The sequence below is a fragment of the Vulpes lagopus genome, chromosome 8, assembly GCF_018345385.1.
Source record: "Vulpes lagopus strain Blue_001 chromosome 8, ASM1834538v1, whole genome shotgun sequence".
Taxonomy (NCBI): domain Eukaryota; kingdom Metazoa; phylum Chordata; class Mammalia; order Carnivora; family Canidae; genus Vulpes; species Vulpes lagopus.
Window position 1 is genome coordinate 79,269,524 of NC_054831.1, and position 18,703 is coordinate 79,288,226.

The following is an 18,703-nucleotide window of genomic DNA, read 5'->3' on the forward strand; positions in this document are numbered from 1 at the left end:
GAAAGATGGCGTGAAGATGCACAGGGAGAAGACAGCCATGTGCCTGGAGTGATGCATCTACTAGCCCAGGAACATCAGGAATTGCCATCAAACACCAGAATCTCGAAGATGCAAGGAAGGATCTGCCCCTAGAGCCTTCCAAGAGAGCGAGGCCCTGCCAACACTCCTGGCCTCCAGAACTGTGAGAGAATCAATTCCTGTTGTCTTAAGCCAACTAGTTGTGGTACTTTGTTACAGCAACTCTAGGAAACTAATACACATAGAAAAGCACAGGGTTGTCGCAGCATGGATGGCACAGATGCCTACGTTTAAAAACAGAACCCGCCAGTGCTACTCATAAATGGAACAAACCACCCATAGGACAACCCGAAGGGATCCCCAGGGGATTAATTACACTGTGAGAAAAAAGTCCACCTCTAAGGGTTACAGACTCTACGGTTCCATTTATAAGCGCTCTTCACATAACAAAATCCTAGAGATGGAGCAAAGATCCCTGGTTTCCAGGGCGTGGAGAGAAGGTGAGAAAGGACAGCGGCTGTGGCTGCAACAGAGGAAGAGGAGGGAGCCTTGTGACCTTGTGACCGGGACTGCTCTGTGCCTTGAGGCGCTGTGACAAACCCGTCCAGGACTAAATGCACAGGCGCACAGATGCGTGGAAAGCCGGCAAAAGATGAGTAAGTCCTGTGGAGGGTGTTAAGGTCAATTTCCTGAATGTGATGCTGTATTATAGTCATACCAGATGCTCCCACACGGGGGGGGGGGGGGGGGGGGGGGGGGGGGGGGGGGTTAATAACGTCAGGCTTCAGGTTAGGAAGGAAGGAAGGGAGGAAGGGAGGGAGGGGGGGAGAAGGAGGGAGGGAAGGAGGGAGGGAGAGAAGAAGGAAGGAAGGAGGGAAGGAGGGAAGGGAGGGAGAGAGGGAGGGAGGGAGGGAGGAGGGACAGGAGGGAAGGAGGAAGGAGGGTGGGAAGGAAGGGAGAAGGGAGGGAGGGAAGGGAGGATGGAGGAAAAAGGAAGAGGAAGAAGGAAGGAGGGAAGGAGCGAAGGGAGGGAGAGAGGGAGGGAGGGGTGGAGGGAGGAGGGAAGGAGGGTAGGAGGAAGGAGGAGGGAGGAGGGAGAAGGCAGGGAGGGAAGAGGGAGGGAGGAAGAAGGAAGGAAGGAGTGTGTGAGGAGGGAGGAGAGAAGGAGGGAGAGAGGCAAGGAGGGAGGTAAGGAAGAGGAGGAAGAGGAGGAAAGAGGGAGAGTGAGGGAGGAGGACGAGAAGGAGGGGGAGAGAGGAAGGAGGAGGAAGGAAAAGGAAGGAAGGAGGGAGGGAGTGACAGGGAGTGGAGAAGGAGGGAGGGAAGGAGGGAGGGAAGAAGGAGAGGGAAGGAAGAAGGAGGGAGGGAAGAAGGAAGGGAAGGGAGTGTGAGGGAGGGAGGGAGGGAGGAGAGAAGGAGGGAGAGAGGAAGGAGGGAGGGAAGGAAGGGAGAAGGAGGGAGGGAAGGAGGGAGGGAGGGAAGAAGGAGGGAAGGAGGGAGAGTGTGAGGGAGGGAGGGAGGGAGAGAAGGAGGGAGGGAGGGCAGGAGCAGCCCACCTGCAGAGAGGCAGCCAGCCGGCAGGGTGGGAGCACGGGCTGCGCCGGGGCGGGGGTGACAGCGGTCCGGCCCCGCACCCCCCCTCCCCGCCGCGCCCCTTCACACCCTGCACTTTCCTCGGGGAGGAGCGACGCACCGGCCAGGACGAGCCGAGCGGGGGTGACGCGGCGGGGCCCGGGGCAGGTGGCTCTGGCGGCAGGTGCCCCGAGCGGCCACACCGCGGCGACAGCTCCGCGGCCACCCAGGCCCGGGGGACCCGCGCCGCCCAGGTCACTCGGCCTTCGTCCCGGCGGCGCGGGGACACCTGAACAGCGAGGTCGGAGCGACCGCGGCCTGGAGGAGCGGCGGGGAGAAGCGCGCGGGCGCGGCGCGACTCAGGTGCGGGCGCCCCCCCCTCGGGGCCGCGGAGTCGGGTCCCTGCGCGGGGGCGCGGGGGCGCGGGGGCGCGGCGGCCGCTTCCAGGGGGTGGGGGGTGGGGGGTGGGGACGCTGAGTCACGTTTCTGTCACCGCCGCTCACCTCTCCCCGGCCCTCCGGGGGCTAAAGCAAAAGCGAAAGCGAATGCGCCTCGCGGGGCGGCAGGTCCCGGGAGCGGCGCCCGCCACCGCGTCCGCGGCGCTCGCGCATCTGCGGGGGGCGGATGGGGCGGATGGGGCGGATGGGGCGGCCGCTCCGGGGCCGCCGGCTCCCCGCGCTCCCCGCGCTCCCCGCGCTGCTGCTGCTGCTGCTGCTGCTCCTGCTGCCGCCGCCGCTCCGGCCCGCGACGCCGGGTAGGGAGAGGCGGCGCCCCCGGCGGGAGGGGAGGGCGGGAGGGCGCGGGCGCGGGGACACGTGCAGGCGGGCGCGGGAGGGCAGCGCCCCGAGCCGACCCGCCCCGCTCGCGGCCGCCCGGGGCCGGGCTCTGAACGCGCAGGCTCCCCACATCCCCGAGGCGGAGGTTAGGAGGGGGTCTGCGGGGGGGGGGGGACGGGGTGGCAGCGTGTAGGGCAGCTGGCCCCCCGGAGCGACCTGCAAACAGCCCCGAGGTCTTCAGCAGCAGGAAACCCGGGAAGGGCGCGGGCGCGGGCGCGGTGGGGCGGCCTGCAGCGCGGGCACTCGGGCGACGGGGAAGAAATAGGAGCTGGAGAGGAGGGAAGAGAAAGAATAGATGGTCCGGCTTTAACAGGGAGCCAGCCCTCTGAGGCTCTGCAGAAAGCTAGGAACCCTCTCCCCAGAATTATGCATGAATGCACATGCATATAAGCCTGGGCCCCATGAAAGGCCATCCATAGATTCTCCAAGAGTTAGTTTACTCAGTGATCTGTGTGTGTGTGTGTGTGTGTGTGTGTGTGTGTGTGTGAGTGTGTTAAGGCAAGACTCCCAATAATTTGCATTCAGTCCCGTGGATCTATCCACTTAATACCTAGCACTTGATCAGACCCATCCATCCACATCTCCCACCAGCTGGCTTGGTGTGAATCCTGCAGCCCTGCAGGGTTTCATGAAGTTTTATTTTCTCGAGACTATGGATTTTCTCCCACAACTGAGAAAACTCAGCAGAGGGTGAGTTCTAGTTCCTCCACATCTTTGTCAGCACTTGGGTAGGATCAGTCTTTTTTTTTTTTTTTTCCCTGACTGCTGTTGGTGACCTGGTCACCATCTCATCTCCCTACAGTTCCTAGGGAGAACTCTCATCCTTTCATCTCCCTAGCCAGTGTGCAGAGTAGCCAGGCGACTGGGGCAGTGCTCCCAGCACAGTGAGAAAGTGAGATGCAGCCTTAGTCAGGGCCCCGCGAGTGCAGAGGGCACTGCAGGTGAGAGCTCCAAAGTTCATTGACATAACCCTCGTGTTTGACCTCACAATGGTACTGCTGCCTTTCTGCAGCTCCCGCTGTTTCTCTGTGTTTCTCGGGCAGGTTTGGTGACATAGAATACATAATAAACTTCATACATTTAATTACATGATAAGTTTAGAGGTAAATGTATACACTCAGGAACCATCATGATCAAGAAGGTAAATATAAACATCACCACCAAATGTCTCCTCTTGTCTTCCATAACCTTTGCCTCCTGCTCAACGCCCAACGCTATCCGCCCCCCCAGGCCACCACGACGGGCTTTTAGTCACTTTGACTTGTTGCCATTTCTAGAATGTTATATAAATGAAGCCATACAAAATGTACTCTTTTATTGTCTGGCTACTTTTATGCATAGTTACTGTTCTGAGAATTCCCCCTTCATCTTCTAATTTGTGTCAATAGCTTGTTCTTTATTATTGCTGAGAAGTATTTCATTGCATGGGTACCATACTGTTTGTTTATCCACTCGGTTGTTACTAGACATCTGGGTTGTTTCTGGTTTGGGCTGTTACATCGAAAGCTGTTATGAACATTCACTAATCGGTTTTGTGTGGACACAGGCTTTCATGTCTTTTGGGTAGAGAAAATGGGAGCAGGATGGCTGAATCATATGACATGGTATGTGTTTAATTTTTACATTCCCACCAGCAGGGGGTGAGTTCTAGTTTCTCCACATCTTTATCAACACTTGGTAGGATCGGTCTTTTTTTTTTCCTTGAAAAAAGTTTTCCACCTTTTTGAGATATAATTGACATATAAGCTTAAGATGTACAATATGTACAACATGAGGATTTGATATATGTACATCTTGTGACATGATTACCACATTCATCGCCTCACACATTTACCAAAGTGTGTGTGTGTGTGTGTGTGTGTGTGTGTGTGTGGTCAGTATCTTCAATTGTACCCATTCTAATAGGTGTGTAGTGGACTGTCATATTTTTTTCTCATAGTTTTTAACTTGCATTTCCCTAATAACCAATGATGTTGAGCATCTTTTCATGTGCGTATTTGCCATCAGTATTCTTTGGTAAAGTGCATGGTTAAAACCTTTGCTCTTTAAAAATTGAGTTATTGAATTATTATTGAGTTTGGAGAGTTCTTTATATATTTTAGATACAAGACCTTTATCAGATATAATTTGGAAACATTTTCTCAGAGTCTGTGGCTTGTCTTTTCATTCTCTTAACAGTGTCTGATGAACAGAAAGTTTTAATTTTGATGAAGTTCAGTTTATTTCTCTTAGGTATTATGTTTTCAGTGTCATCTTTAAGAAATCTTTGCCTAACTTAAGGTCGCAAAGGTTTTCTTGTAGAGTTTTCATAGCGTTAAGGCTTTACGTTTATGTCTGTGATTCATTTTGAGTTAATTTTTTATATAATGTAAAGTGTGGATTGAAAGTTCCATATTTGCTTGGTTTCAGGGTTTTTTTTTGCGTAGGGATATCCAATTGTTCCATCACTATTTGTTGAAAAGATGATATTAACCGAATTGCTCTTACACCTACTTTGAACATCAAATGTTCATAGAAGTGTTGGTTGCTGTAGCCAAAATATCATCGGTCTGATTATATTTCTCTACATTAGCAATAAGCAATTGGAAATTGAAATTTAAAAATATATACATCACTTGCAATAGCATCAAAAATTATGAACCGCTTATGGATAAACTGACAAAAGATGAGAATGACCGATGCACTCAAAACCACAAACTACTGCTGAGAGAAATTAAAGCAGACCTAAACAAATGGAGACACATACCTCACGGACTGGACAAATCAATTAGGTAATGATTCCAACCCCCAAGTCAAAATTTCAGTAGGCTTTCATACAAAAATTTAAAAAGTGATTCCAAAATTTGCTGGGAAATGCATTAAGACCTGGTATAGCCCAAACAACTTTGAAAAACAACGTTCTCTAAGTTGGAGAAATAACACTTCTGATTTTGAGACTTATTACAAGGTTACAGTACTCAAGACAATGTAGTATTAGGGTAAAGAGGAACAGAGGGCTAACAGAATAGTCTGTGCCTAATGTTTTTAAATGAGCTTGGAAGGGAAGTGGATACAAATTATCCAATTTGCTACCTGGTACTATGATCCTGATCAGAAATGATAGAGAGAAGCCCCTTCCTTATCACCAGTGGAACAAAGAATATATAGTCTCAGATATGTTCCTGCTAGTTTACAGTGCTAACAGACACAGAAAATTGCTGTTATCTGTTCTTGGTAAAAAGGCATTATTTGGAGGGGAAACCCATCATTTTAGGCAAGAAGTAATTTACTGCTTAAAGATCCTCACAGCCTGAAAGGCTGCAGACGATTTTCCAAAAGCAGCTGGAGTGGAAGGATTTGTTTGAAGATAAGTATACCTTACCAACTTGGATTTCGTTATACAGGGTGTTTAGTACAGTTGGGGTGGCTTTACAATTTTTGGGTCTTTAAACATTTTAAAAGCCATTTTTCAGAATTCTGGGGAGTTTTGCTCAAACTCTTCATTTTTTATTTCAGATCAGTTTTATCTAGTTATTATTGTTTTATGCTGCTACTTATAGCAAAAAAAATAATAAAAACTTAAATGCACAAAATATGGCATTTATGGAAATCAACCTAAATGTTCAGTAGTGGAGGACTGCATAAATAAATGCAGTTGCTTTCAAATAATATGCATCATATTACTCAGTTTTTACTAGAAGATCTAGAAGTAGCTATCATTCAGTAGGGAGATACTATGGGGTGTGTGTGTGTATGTGTGTGTGTGTGTGTGTGTGTGTGTGTAGTTGTCAACCTTTTCTTATTTTTCTGTCATAATTGAAATTGCCTGTGTAAAAAGCAAATAAAACTATAAAAGAAGTAGCTCAAAAAAGATAGAATTTGGGGTTTTTTTTCAGATTCATTTTTAACTAATTAGAGCTGATCTTGTTTGGCAATGTTTTCATGACTTTATAAATTTTGCAAATTGAAATTGAGTTATAGAACTATAAAGTCACCATATATAATATTTGTGCATACGTTTTTACATTTTATAATATTTTATAAATACATTTTACAATATTTACAATTTGTTTAAACAGTTCCTTATTGCTAGAACTGTGTAATCTGGATAGTTAAGTTGTTTCAAAATGTCTGATGTTCTAAAAAGTAGGAACAACTGGATAAAAATAAACTAAATAGAGCAAAAAGGGCAAGGGAAAACTTCTCAGAGTCTAAAAAAAATGGTATAAATGCTTCTGGGGATATTCTTTATCAATCAAATCATTACTTTGACTAACTTCTTAATTTCTTTTGGGCTAAGTCACTTTTGCCAAATTGATTTTACCAAATAGTGTGTAACTGTGTAAATAAATGTATAAAATTCCCTAGTATATACACTTGAATTCATATCTCTGTTACTTACTACACATGGTTGATGTTATTTGAATGTTTTCTACTAAGAAAGACTTGATTTTCTTTGGAGCAGTAGGGAGCCACTGAGGGTCTCTGGGCCAGAGGGACACTACTGGACCTGCATGGTGGAAAGATTACTCTTCTAAATAATGTGAAGAATAAACCGTAGTCAAGACAGTCTAGAGGCAGGAAGCTAAGTTAGAGACTTTTGCAACAGTTCCAGTAAATGGTGATGAAATCCTGAACCGAGACACTCTCATTAAGGAAGAGAGGAGGAGGCAGATTTCCTTTTGAGTCTTACAAGCATAGAGTGTATTTCATTCTTTCCCTTTTGTTTGCTCTTCAGCCTATAGCTACTCAACTGTTCAAAGCCCTGATAAATCAATATTTAAGGACCCCACTATGATGAATTCATCTACCACATGAAAGGTGGATTGGGAATCTCAGTTAAGGAGCCTGAGACAGAAAGAAGAGAATTTTGAGTTAAAGAAAATGATCTGGGTAGAGTGTGTACTTATAGTGAGTGCCAAAAGGAAGTGAACATGTTGACTTGGTTGGCATTTCAGCTAGAAAAATAATGAAAGAAAATGGATTAATGTGACCACAGAGGCTTTATACTTTTGATGCATCAGTGTCACAGTGAGCCGCTTGACAGGAGCAATGACATCTCATACTTCTTTGTGTCCTACTACTCTTTGCATGCTGTAGACATACATATAAATGGTAGAACAATAGGAAAAAAAATATTGGAATGGATTCTGACTCTCCTGAAAGAATGGGAGGGGCATGCTAACACAATACCTTTTCAACTCTGGATATGAGACTAGGCCAAGAATACTTACCATATTAGACTGTAAGCCAACTTGATAAAGAAGTCTGATTTACAAGTTCTACAAAATAGAGAAAGGCGTGGCCCTAAACAGTTTGGGTGACTTCATTTATGATCACTGGGACTTGTATATGGGGTTTTGTTGGGGGTTTTTTTGGGGTACTTAAGAGTTTTTAAAATCCCAGCACCTTAAATTTATGACTATTTACATTATTTCATCCATTCCTCTCTGTATATTCATAAGCCACTAACCCCAGAAGGCACCTATCACATACCAGGCTTAGCATTGTGAGAGTACCAGAGAACTTTGAAATACATTTACCACCTCTGAGGAGCTAACAGTATTGTAAGGCAAGACTTGCTTATGTGGAATGTCTAAGGAATAATGTTATAAGAAAACATGTAGGGAAATTATAACTGAAGTATCAAAAGATATAATTGGGGTCTCTAGAAAGAAAGGTTATTGATACAGTCAAATGTATTATCCCCAGTGTACTTATGAGAGAGTCTAGCTTTGTAGGGTAAATAACTGGCCATTGTGCGGCTAACAGGGCTGGTTTCAGCATATTGATATCCTTGTGCCTTCATATATCAATTAGTATCTTTCTTCGAGGCCTGTTCACAATCTACTAGTGGTCTAATAGAATGGCAGAGTAGATAGTCTGAAAAATCTGCTACAAAACACCCAGAAATGATGAATAATACAGAGCAAATACCTATTAAAATCCAGAGCTAATAAAATATGTATTCAACTATATAAAGCAAAAAAAAATCTATGGTGGTGTTTATAATATATGTAGAAGCAAAATGTATGACAACAATAACACAAAGCCTGGGAGAAGAGAAATGGAAGGATATTGCTGACAGTTTTTACACTGTATCTGTGAAGCAGTAGAATGTCACTTGAAGGTGAACTGTGAAGTGTTAAAGACATACCATAAACCCTAAGGCAACCACCAAAATCATATGACAAATAATTATAGTTAGTAAGCCAACAAAGTGGATAAAATGAAATCATGAAATATACTCAGATTATCTCATGACATGATCATCTCCATAGAAAATCTATGGAATCCACAAAAATACTCTTAGAATAAGTGAGTATAGAAATGTTGCAGACTACACAATTAACTTATCAATATATAAAATACTAGCGACAAGCAATTAGAAATTGAAAAAAATGAAAAAAGACCATTTGTGTTGACGTAAAAAATAAGAAATATTTAAGAACACAGTTGACAAAAAATGTACAAAATCAGTACCCAAAAACCTATAAAGCATTTCTGAGATAAACTACTGAAGATTTAAATAAACTGAGAGAGATGCTATATTTATAGATATTGAGAGATTCAATATTATTAAGAGGTCATTTCTTCGCCAACTTGATCTATAAATGTAATGCAATTCCAATCAAACTTTCAACAGGATTTCTTTTTTTTAAGATTTTATTTATTCATGAGAGACACAGAGAGTGCTCCCCCTGTGGGGAGCCCAATGCGGGACTGGATCCCCGGACTCTGGGATCACAACCTGAGTGGAAGGCAGATGCTTCAACCACTGAGCCCTCTTTTTTTCTTTTTCTTTTTCTTTTTTCTTTTCTTTTTTTTTTTTTTTTTTTTTTGGTTAGTAGAAAATGATATACTGGTTGGAAAATTCAGTAAGGGACCAAACTCAACTTAAAAATGATTAACAAAGTTGCAGAATTTACACTACCTGACTTCAAGATTTATTATAATGCTATAATAATCAAGACAGTGTGGTATTGGTGTCAAGATTGACAAATAGACAGATATATCGATGGAACAGAATAGCAAGTCCAGAAATAAACCCACTCATACTTGGTCCTGGTTCAGGATCCTAAACCAATACCACTGGAGGTCCACTACTATGAGAAACGGGCAAGGAAGCTTTTTCCTACACAAACCCTGTAAGGATCCAAGGGAGAAGTGACTACAAGATGTTAAGAAGCAATATAACTGAAAGCTCCAACCCCAAGAGCCAGACACACAGCCTGCCTAAGATTGAGGCAAGACTAGGACAACAGAAAACTTCTCTTGACCCCACCACCACCAGGCAAGTAAGCACCAAGTAACGTTCATAGCAGTTAACCACCAAAGGTGCGGTGGGCAAGAGTGTGGAGGTATCCTCTTGGGGTTTAGATACATAGAGAAGGATGAAAAATACGGGTGGATTAGGAACACAGAGAAACACTCTGGCCCTCCACCCTAAGCACACAAGAACAATAGAGGAATTTGAAACCAGTGGTGTTCTGAAGGCAACAAAATCCAAACCCAACTCAACAACTGACTAGATGGACTCCATCCCCCTACATTGTCAGTTTAGCCAAAGAAGTTTTCCCATTTTCAGATATAAATACTATTTTACCTCAGTCCTACACACATCGTCCAGCATTCAATCAAAAATTATATGACACACTAAAAAGCAACAACAATACAATCCCATTATCAAGGGACAAAGCATAAACAACAAGATTCAGAGATGACCCAAAAATTGGAACTATGAGACTGGAAGTTAAAATAAATATCACTAACCTGTTAAAGGCTCTAGTGGAAATGATGGATAGTATTTCTGAACAAATGAGTAATTTTAGCTGAGAGGTGGAAACCATAACATAGTGTCAAATGGAAATGTTAGAAATTAAAACAAAACAAAACAGTAATCAAGATGAAGAAAGGTTTCAACAGACTTATCAGAACATTTGATGCAGCCAAGGAAAGAATCATAAACTTGAATAGGTTGGTAGAAATTACTCTAACAGAAACACAAAGAGAAAAAATGGAGAAAAAAAAAAAAAAACGTGAGACAAAGCATGCAAGAGCTATAGGACAACAGAAAATAGTTTAATACATGTGTAACCAGAATTCCAGAAACAAAGGAGAATGGGGCAGAAGAAATATTTGAAGAGGTAACAGTTTAGAATGTCCCCAAATTCATAAAAGATATTAAGTCATAGATCCAGGAAGCTCAGAGAACACCAAGCAGGATAAATGCCTCCCCCTCCCATCCAAAACACCCTCACATCTAAACACATCATACTTAAACCACTGAAAAGCAATGATGAAGAAAAACTGTGATAAAGCAGATAAAGATACATTACTCAGATGAATGAAGATAAGAATTAGAGCAGACTTATCAGAGATTATTCAAGCCATTAAAAAATGGTTTTTAAAATGCTAAAATAAAACAAATAAAACCTGTCAAGCCAGAATTCTATAACCAGGATAACTAGTTATCGTTAAAAAACTGAAAGCAAAATACTCTTCTCTGACAAACAAAAAGTGAAAGGATTCATCACCAGCAGACACATACTTTAAGAAACACTTTTAAAAAAGTTCTTTAGGCAAAAGGAATATCATCCTAAACAGAAACTTGGATCTATAAAAAGAAAAGCTCCAGAAATGGTTAAAATTGAAGCAAATAAAATATATTTGTCCTTTTAAATCACTCTAAAAAATATCTGACTATCCAAAGCAAAAATGGCAAAGTATTGCATTTATAGAATATATAAAAGTAAAATGTACAACAGCAAAAAAGGGGGGGGGAGGGAGAAATTTTAGGTATGCATTGGTAGAGTTCTTTTTTTTTAAGATTTTATTTATTTTTCATGAGAGACACAGAGAGAGGGGCAGAGACACAGGCAGAGGGAGAAGCAGGCTCTTCACAGGGAGCCCGATGCAGGACTCGATCCCAGGACCCTGGAATCGCCCTGAGCCAAAGGCAGACTCTCAACTGCTGAGCCACCCAGGCATCCCTAGAGTTCTTAACTATATGTGAAGTGCTGTAGCTGTAATACTGTTTGAAGGTAGCCTTTGATAAAGTAAAGATATATATTGTTTACCTTAGTGAAACCACTAAAAATAATTTAGAGTGGTACATATAATAAGCCAATAGTGAAGATAAAGTGGGATAATAAATAAATCAATCCAAAAGCAGGCAGGATAGCGGAAAAATGAACAATGATCAGATGGAACAAATAACTAGCAAAATGGTAGTCTTAAATCCAGCCACATTAATAATTACATTAAATACAAGTGATCTAACCATATCAATCAAAAAACAGAGAATCTTCAATTAAATTAAAAAAACAACACTCCACTATATGCTGCATATAAAATAGCCACTTTGAATATACAAGCAAAGACAGATTAGGAGAAACAGAATGGGAAAAGATATACCATGCAAACAATAGTCAGAAGAAATCCGGAGTATTTGTATTATAGCAAACAAAGTAGATATCAGAAGAAGGGATATTACCAGGACATTAATTCACCAAGGAATATTACCAGGAATATTAATTCACCAAGAAGACATAGAAATCCTAGTTGTGTTTGCACTTACACAATGGAGCTTCAAAATTCATAAAGCAAATCTAATAAAACTGAAAGAAGAAAATACAAACCAAGATTATAGTTAGAGACTTTAACACTATTCTTTCAGTAATAAAAAAAACAAAACAAAAAACTGGGATGCCTGGGTGGCTCAGTAGTTGAGCATCTGCCTTTTCAGGATGTGATCCCAGAGTCCCACATCAAGCTCCCCACAGGGAGCCTGCTTCTCCTTCTTCCTGTGTCTCTGCCTCTCTCTCTATGTGTCTCTCGTGAATAAATAAAAATCTAAAAAAAAAAAACTATTAGAAAAAAACAATAAGTATATAGAAGATCAAAACTTTAATCTAACTGGCATTTACAGAAGACTCCAGTCCAACAACCAGATAACACAGTCCTTTCAAATATATCTGGAACACTCACCAAGAGAGACCATACTATGGGCCATAAAGCAAACCTTAAAAAATTTCAAATCATTGAATTTACACAAAATATGTCCTGTAACCACAAATGAATTAAATTAGAATGCCTTAACAGAAAAATATCTGGAAAATCCTCAAATGTGTCAAAATTCAACAAAACCTTTATAAATAATCTATGGGCCAAAGAAGAAATTATAAGGGAAAATAGAAAATATTGTAGTTGAATGATAATGAAAATACATTTAAATAAGCTATAATTTGTGGAACTCAGTTAAAAGAGATCTGAGAAAGAAATTAATCATATTAAATGTTTATATTATAAAAGAAGAAAAGTCTCAAATCAGTGATCTAAGCTTTCACCTGAAGAAACCAGACAACAATGAGCAAATAAACCTTAAGCAAAAGGAAGAAAATGGTAATTATAAAGAGCAGAATCAATGACATTGAAGCAGAAAACAATAAAGAATATATCAATTAAACTAAAGGCTGGTCATTTCAATAGATCAATAAAAGTGTAAGTCTCTAGCCAGACTGATCAAGAAGAAAAGTCAATAAACATGAACTACCAACCCTGGGAATGAAAAGGAGCATCACTGAAGATCCTACAGATATCTGATGGCTCAGAAAGTCTTATTATAAATAACTTTATGGCTGGAAATATGACAACTTAGGTAAAATGGACAAATTCATTGAAACACAAATACAAAAGCCCATTTGGGAATAACCTGAGTTGTCTTATAGCTTAGAGAGTTAAAGTTGTAGTTTAAAACAACTCCAACAAAAACTTACAGACCCAGATGGCTTCACTGGCTAATTCAAAAAATAAATAAAATAAAAATAAACATAAAAATAAATCAAAGGCATGCAAATTTGAGAGATGGCTAAATCCTCAACAGCAGTGGAATATGGAAGGTAGGTGATGATAACTACCTGACAATGCAGAATTCTATGCTGCATAAAATTGTCACTTAAGAAAGATAGTGAAATAAAGACTCAAACAAAAAGAAAATAATAACAGGTAATGGCATTAAAGCATCTCTAAGGTTCTTATATTGCTGGGGAGGAGGCTGTGGATATCAATTAATTTCTTCACATTATTAAGGATGCATGTTAAAGAGGTTAGTATAATCACTACATGGAGACAGGTCACTTAACATGGAATAGTAACAATTCTAAATTTGTATACCTATAAAGCATAGGCTCAAAATACACGAGGCAAAAATGGTCAAAACTATTTTAAAAATTAACAAATAGGGACTCCTTGGTTGCTCAGCAGTTGAGCCACCTGTGTGTGGCTCAGGGATCCTGAGGACCTGGGATCAAGTCCCACATTGGGTCCCCATGGGGAGCCTGCTTCTCTCTCTGCCTATGTCTCTGCCTCTCTCTGTGTGTCTCTCATGAATAAATAAATACAATCTTTAAAAAAATAAAAATAAAAAATTAACAAATACACAATCATAATGGAGACTTTTAACATACCCCTCTAAATATTTGATGGATCAAATGTGACAATAAATCAGTGAGAATACAAAGGTTGTGAAAACAATTAACAAGCTTGATCAAATATGGAACAATTTATCTAAGAACTGAATAATATAAATTCTTTTCAAATACTCAGAGAACATTTCTAAAAACTGGGGCCCGTGGGTGGCTCAGTGGTTGAGCATCTGCCTTTGGTTCAGGTCATGAGCCTGGGATTCTGGGATGAAGTCCCATATCAGGTTCCCCATAGGGAGCCTGCTTCTCCCCCTGCCTGTGTCTCTGCCTCCCTCTCTGTGTCTCTCATGAATGAATAAATTAAAATCTTAATAAAAAAAAAACTGACTCTCTGTTACCAGGCTATAAAATCAGCCTTAATACATTTCAAATGATAGGTATTATATAGACTAACTTCTCTGACCACAAGGAATATAAGTCAGGAAAAAAATAACCAAAAAATTACCTAGGATAAAACAAAACAAAAGCACCAAACACCACCTTCTGGAAACTTAGAGCCCTAAGTACTTATGTTAGAAAATAAGGAAAGCCTCACATTATGAGCTAAGCACTCAACTACAGACATTATAGAAAAGCAGAATAGGTCCAATAGGAGTAGAAGAACAAAACAATAAGGATAAAAACAGATATCAATAATATTGAAAACAGATGTACATTAGAGAGATGAACAAATCCAATAGTTGGTTCCTTGAAAAAACTACTAAAATGAACAAACCTCTAGTAGAATTAATCAAGAATAAAAGAGAACACATAAAGAATCTTAGGCATGTAAAAGAGTGCATAAATGAAACATTTAAAATACCTTCATGCTGGTAAATTTGAAAGTGTAGGTGACAAGTCCTTGTTTAAACAACAACAACAACAACAACAACAACAATTTACTGAGACGTCTGAGTGGTGAAGCATCCAACTCTTGATTCTAGCTGGCTCAGGTCATGATCGAGCCCACATTGAGCACCACGCTGGGTGTGGAACCTGCTTAAGATTCTTTCTCTCCCTCTCCTTTTGCCCCTCCCCCTTCTAAAAAAAAGCAAACATAAAAACACAAACCAAAAGAAAAAAAATGATTACCAAAACTAAGTCAAGAAGAAATAGAATAAACCTGAAAATTCCCTTTCAAAACAGGAACAAGACAAAGTTTCACACTATAATCCCTCCTTTTCAACTTTATACAAGAAGTCCTAACTAATATAGTTAGACAAGAAAACAGACCTACAGATTGGAAAAGAACTTTTCAAGCTCTTATTTTCAGATATATGATTGTTATGCTCTAACAATAATTTGCAGATAATTATTAAGGATTGAGCTAGATTGTTGAATTAAAATTCAATATTCAAGAATCAATATTCTTTCTGTGTACCTGCAAAAAGCATTTTTAAAATACACTTTTTAAAAAGATGACATTTACAAAGCACACCTCCCCACCCAAAATTAAGTACCTACTAATAAATCAACAAAAGATACATCACTCCTGGGGACCTAGGTGGCTTAGTAGGTTAAGTGGCTCAGGTCATGATCTCAGGGTCCTGAGATCAAGCTACATCAGGCTCCCTGCTCAGCGGGAAGTCTGCCTCTCCCTCTCCCTCTCTACTCTCTTTCTCAAACAAAAATCTTTTCAAAAAAATCTATATCACTCCCTTATATAGAAAATCATAAAACTTTCTGAAATAAACCTAAATAAGTAGAGATAGACGTTTTTGGATAAAAAAGACTGAATATCTTAAAAGATGTCAATTCTCCCCAAATCTGTCCTTCAATTTAATTTCAATAAAAATGCTAACAAGATTATTTGTGGAAATTGATAAAGTAATTCTAAAATTCATATCAAAAAGCCAAGAATAGCCAAGAAAATATATTAGAAGAACACAAGGAAGGAAGGCATTCTTGCTCTATAAAATATCAGGACTTACTATCTAAATTATGGTGTGGAGATAGAAAAATAAATCAATGAAATAGAATAGCCTAACTAGAGACAAAATACAGATCGTTAATTTATGATAGAGCTGAAAAGATGAATATTTACAATAATCAGTGAAATAAGTGGCTATCTTTGTTTTAGAAAATGAAATTGAGGGGCGCCCAGATGCATCAGTCAATTGAGCATCCAACTCTTGCTCTCAGCTCAGGTCTCAATCTCAGAGTTGTGAGTTCAAGTCCCGCACCGGGCTCCATACTTGGCATTGAGCCTTCCAAAAGAGAGAGAGAGAGAGAGAGAGAGAGAGAGAGAAATTGAATTCTTATCTCACATCGTACACAAAAATCAACTGCATAATGACTTAAATTTGAAAGGCAAAAATATAAAACTCCTAGAGGAAAAACTAGGAGAATCTCTTTATAACGTAGTTAGGGAAAACCTCTTGAGAAAGACACCAAAATTCCAATCTTAAATGTAAAACACTGATAAATTTCACTCATTCAAATTTAAAAATTCTATTTTCCAAATGCACCAAAAAGAAAATAATGATAAGCCATTATCTGGGAGAAAGTATTTGTAATATACAAATAACAAAAAGTTAGTATCAAAAATACACAAAAAATACAATAAAAAGCAAAAGACACCTAATAGAAAAACTGGCAAAAACATACAGGCATGCTATTGATTAAAAAACACATGGTTTATGGGCAGGGCAGCCCGGGTAGCTCAGCGGTTTAGCGCCTCCTTCAGCCCAGGGTGTGATCCTGGAGACCCGGGATGGAGTCCCACGTCAGGCTCCCTGCTTGGAGCCTGCTTCTCCCTCTGACTGTGTCTGTGCCTCTCTCTCTCTCTCTCTCTCCCTCCCTGTCTCTCATGCATAAATAAATGAAATCTTTAAAAAAATACACAGTTTATAAACACATGAAAAGCTGATCAACCTCACTGATAACAGGGAAACACAAATTAAGTCCCATGAGCTACCAAATCATATACACCAGTTTGACAAAAATTAAGATGGACAAATGTTAGTGAGGTTGTGGAAAAATAACTCACCTATAGCTGGTTGAAGTGTAAATGGGTACAGTCACTCTGGAAAACAATTTGGTATTATCCAGCAAAATTGATATTGTGCATGTGCTATATCCCAGCAATGCCATTGCTAAGAAAATACCATACAGAAACTCTTTCTCATGTGCACCAAGAGACAGATATAAGAATAGTCTTAGTATTATTATTTGTAATAGCAAAGACACTGGAAACAATCCAAATGTTAAAACAGTAAAAAATGGATAAACTGTGGCATATTAATACAATACTTACCAAAAGTGAACTCCAGCTATATGCATCAACATAAATAAAAACATAACACTGTGTCAAAGGCATAGTAGAGAAGAATATATGTCATATGATTCAACTTATAAAAATTCAAAAACATAAAAAGTAGATACTATATTATTTGGGAATGCACATTTATATAGTAAAACCATAAATGAAAGCAAAGAAATGATTATTACAAACATCAGCATAGTGTTCATTTCTTGGGGAGATAAAGGGGGAGGCATGCAGTTGGGTATGGCACTCAAGTGGCCTTTAAGCTACTAGTAATATTCTTTCTTAAACTGATTGGACTATGAATGAGTCTTCATTTTATGATTAATCCTTAAGCTGTATATAAGCATTTTATATACTTTTGTATGTGTGATTTTCACAGTAAGAGTGTTTTAGGCATGTACAGAAGAGGAAGAGGATGCTGAGCAGAGGGTACTCTGAGACAGCCATCCCTCTCAAATACAAATTATGTAGCTGATTTTTGACTCACTCTGGTAAAACACTTGTCAACAATAAATGGATTTAATCAACTGCAAATAATCAACATTCAAACATCTATTCAAAAAATAAATGGAGAAACTAAAGGTCAAATTATAGCCTGCTAAAGAGAAATGAGTGAACTAAAAGATAAGTCTGAAAATATTATTCAGAGTATAACAAGAGAAACAGATGGTAAATCAGAATTTAAAGATAGGAAGGACAGAGCTATGGAATGAATATTTGTATCCCTCCAAATTCATATGCTGAAGCCCTAATCCTGAATATGATGGTATTAGGAGGTGGGGCCTTTGGAAGGTAATTCAATTTAGATGAGGTCATCAAGGTGAAGCCATGATAGGATTAGTATCCTTATAAGAATAAGAAAAGCCCAGAGCTCTCTCTTTCTTCACCATGTGACAATGGACAAGAAGGCAGTGGTCCGTAAACCATGAAGTGGGCTCCCGCTAGAACCCAACCATGCTAACACCTTATCTTGGACTTCCAATCTCTGGAACTATGAGAAATAAATGTTATCATCCAATCTATGGTATTTGTTATAGCGGCATGAACTAAGAAAACTAGAATAAGGATCATGATTAGAGCTCCATAAGATGGTAATATGAATGATGATGAAGAGGACATAGGAGGTAACGGTTGTGTATTTTCCAGAAATGTCAAAGATATCAAAGACACCAAAGGTCAAATTTGGGAAACACCACCAAGCAAGCTAAACAAAAAGACACCCATACCAAGAACAATTGTGATGAATCTGCAGAGCACCCAAACAAAGATCTTAAGTATCTGGAGAGAAAGGACAGACTGCTGACAAAGAAACAATAATTAGACACATGGTGGGCTTTTTAGTAGAACAAAACATTAAAAGCTAGAAGGATTCAAAGTGCTGGGGAGAAAAACCATCTGCATAGAATTGTATACCTGGAGAAACTTTTATTCATAACAGTAGGGTGAAACAGGATTCTGGGAAGATGGTAGAGGAGGAAATATCAGGAATCTATTTACTCTCCTGGACAATAGTTACACTGGCAGAATGTCTGATAGAACTATTTTGGAACTCTGGAATCTGTTGA

The 18,703-nt window shown here is 40.0% G+C and overlaps 1 protein-coding gene across 6 annotated transcripts in view; it reads left to right on the forward strand.

Annotated features, from left to right (window-relative positions):
* Positions 1 to 2,069: 2,069 nt before the first annotated feature.
* IL15RA (interleukin 15 receptor subunit alpha) overlaps positions 2,070 to 18,703 on the forward strand; it is a 63,730-nt gene continuing 47,096 nt past the window's right edge. For all 6 annotated transcript variants that reach the window (XR_005989368.1, XM_041765754.1, XM_041765753.1 and 3 more), the window contains exon 1: positions 2,070 to 2,344. Coding sequence is in view for 5 of the 6 variants with exons in the window: in XM_041765754.1 (XP_041621688.1) it covers positions 2,215 to 2,344 (130 nt within the window). In the remaining variant the exon portion in view is untranslated. The remainder of the gene's footprint in view (positions 2,345 to 18,703) is intronic.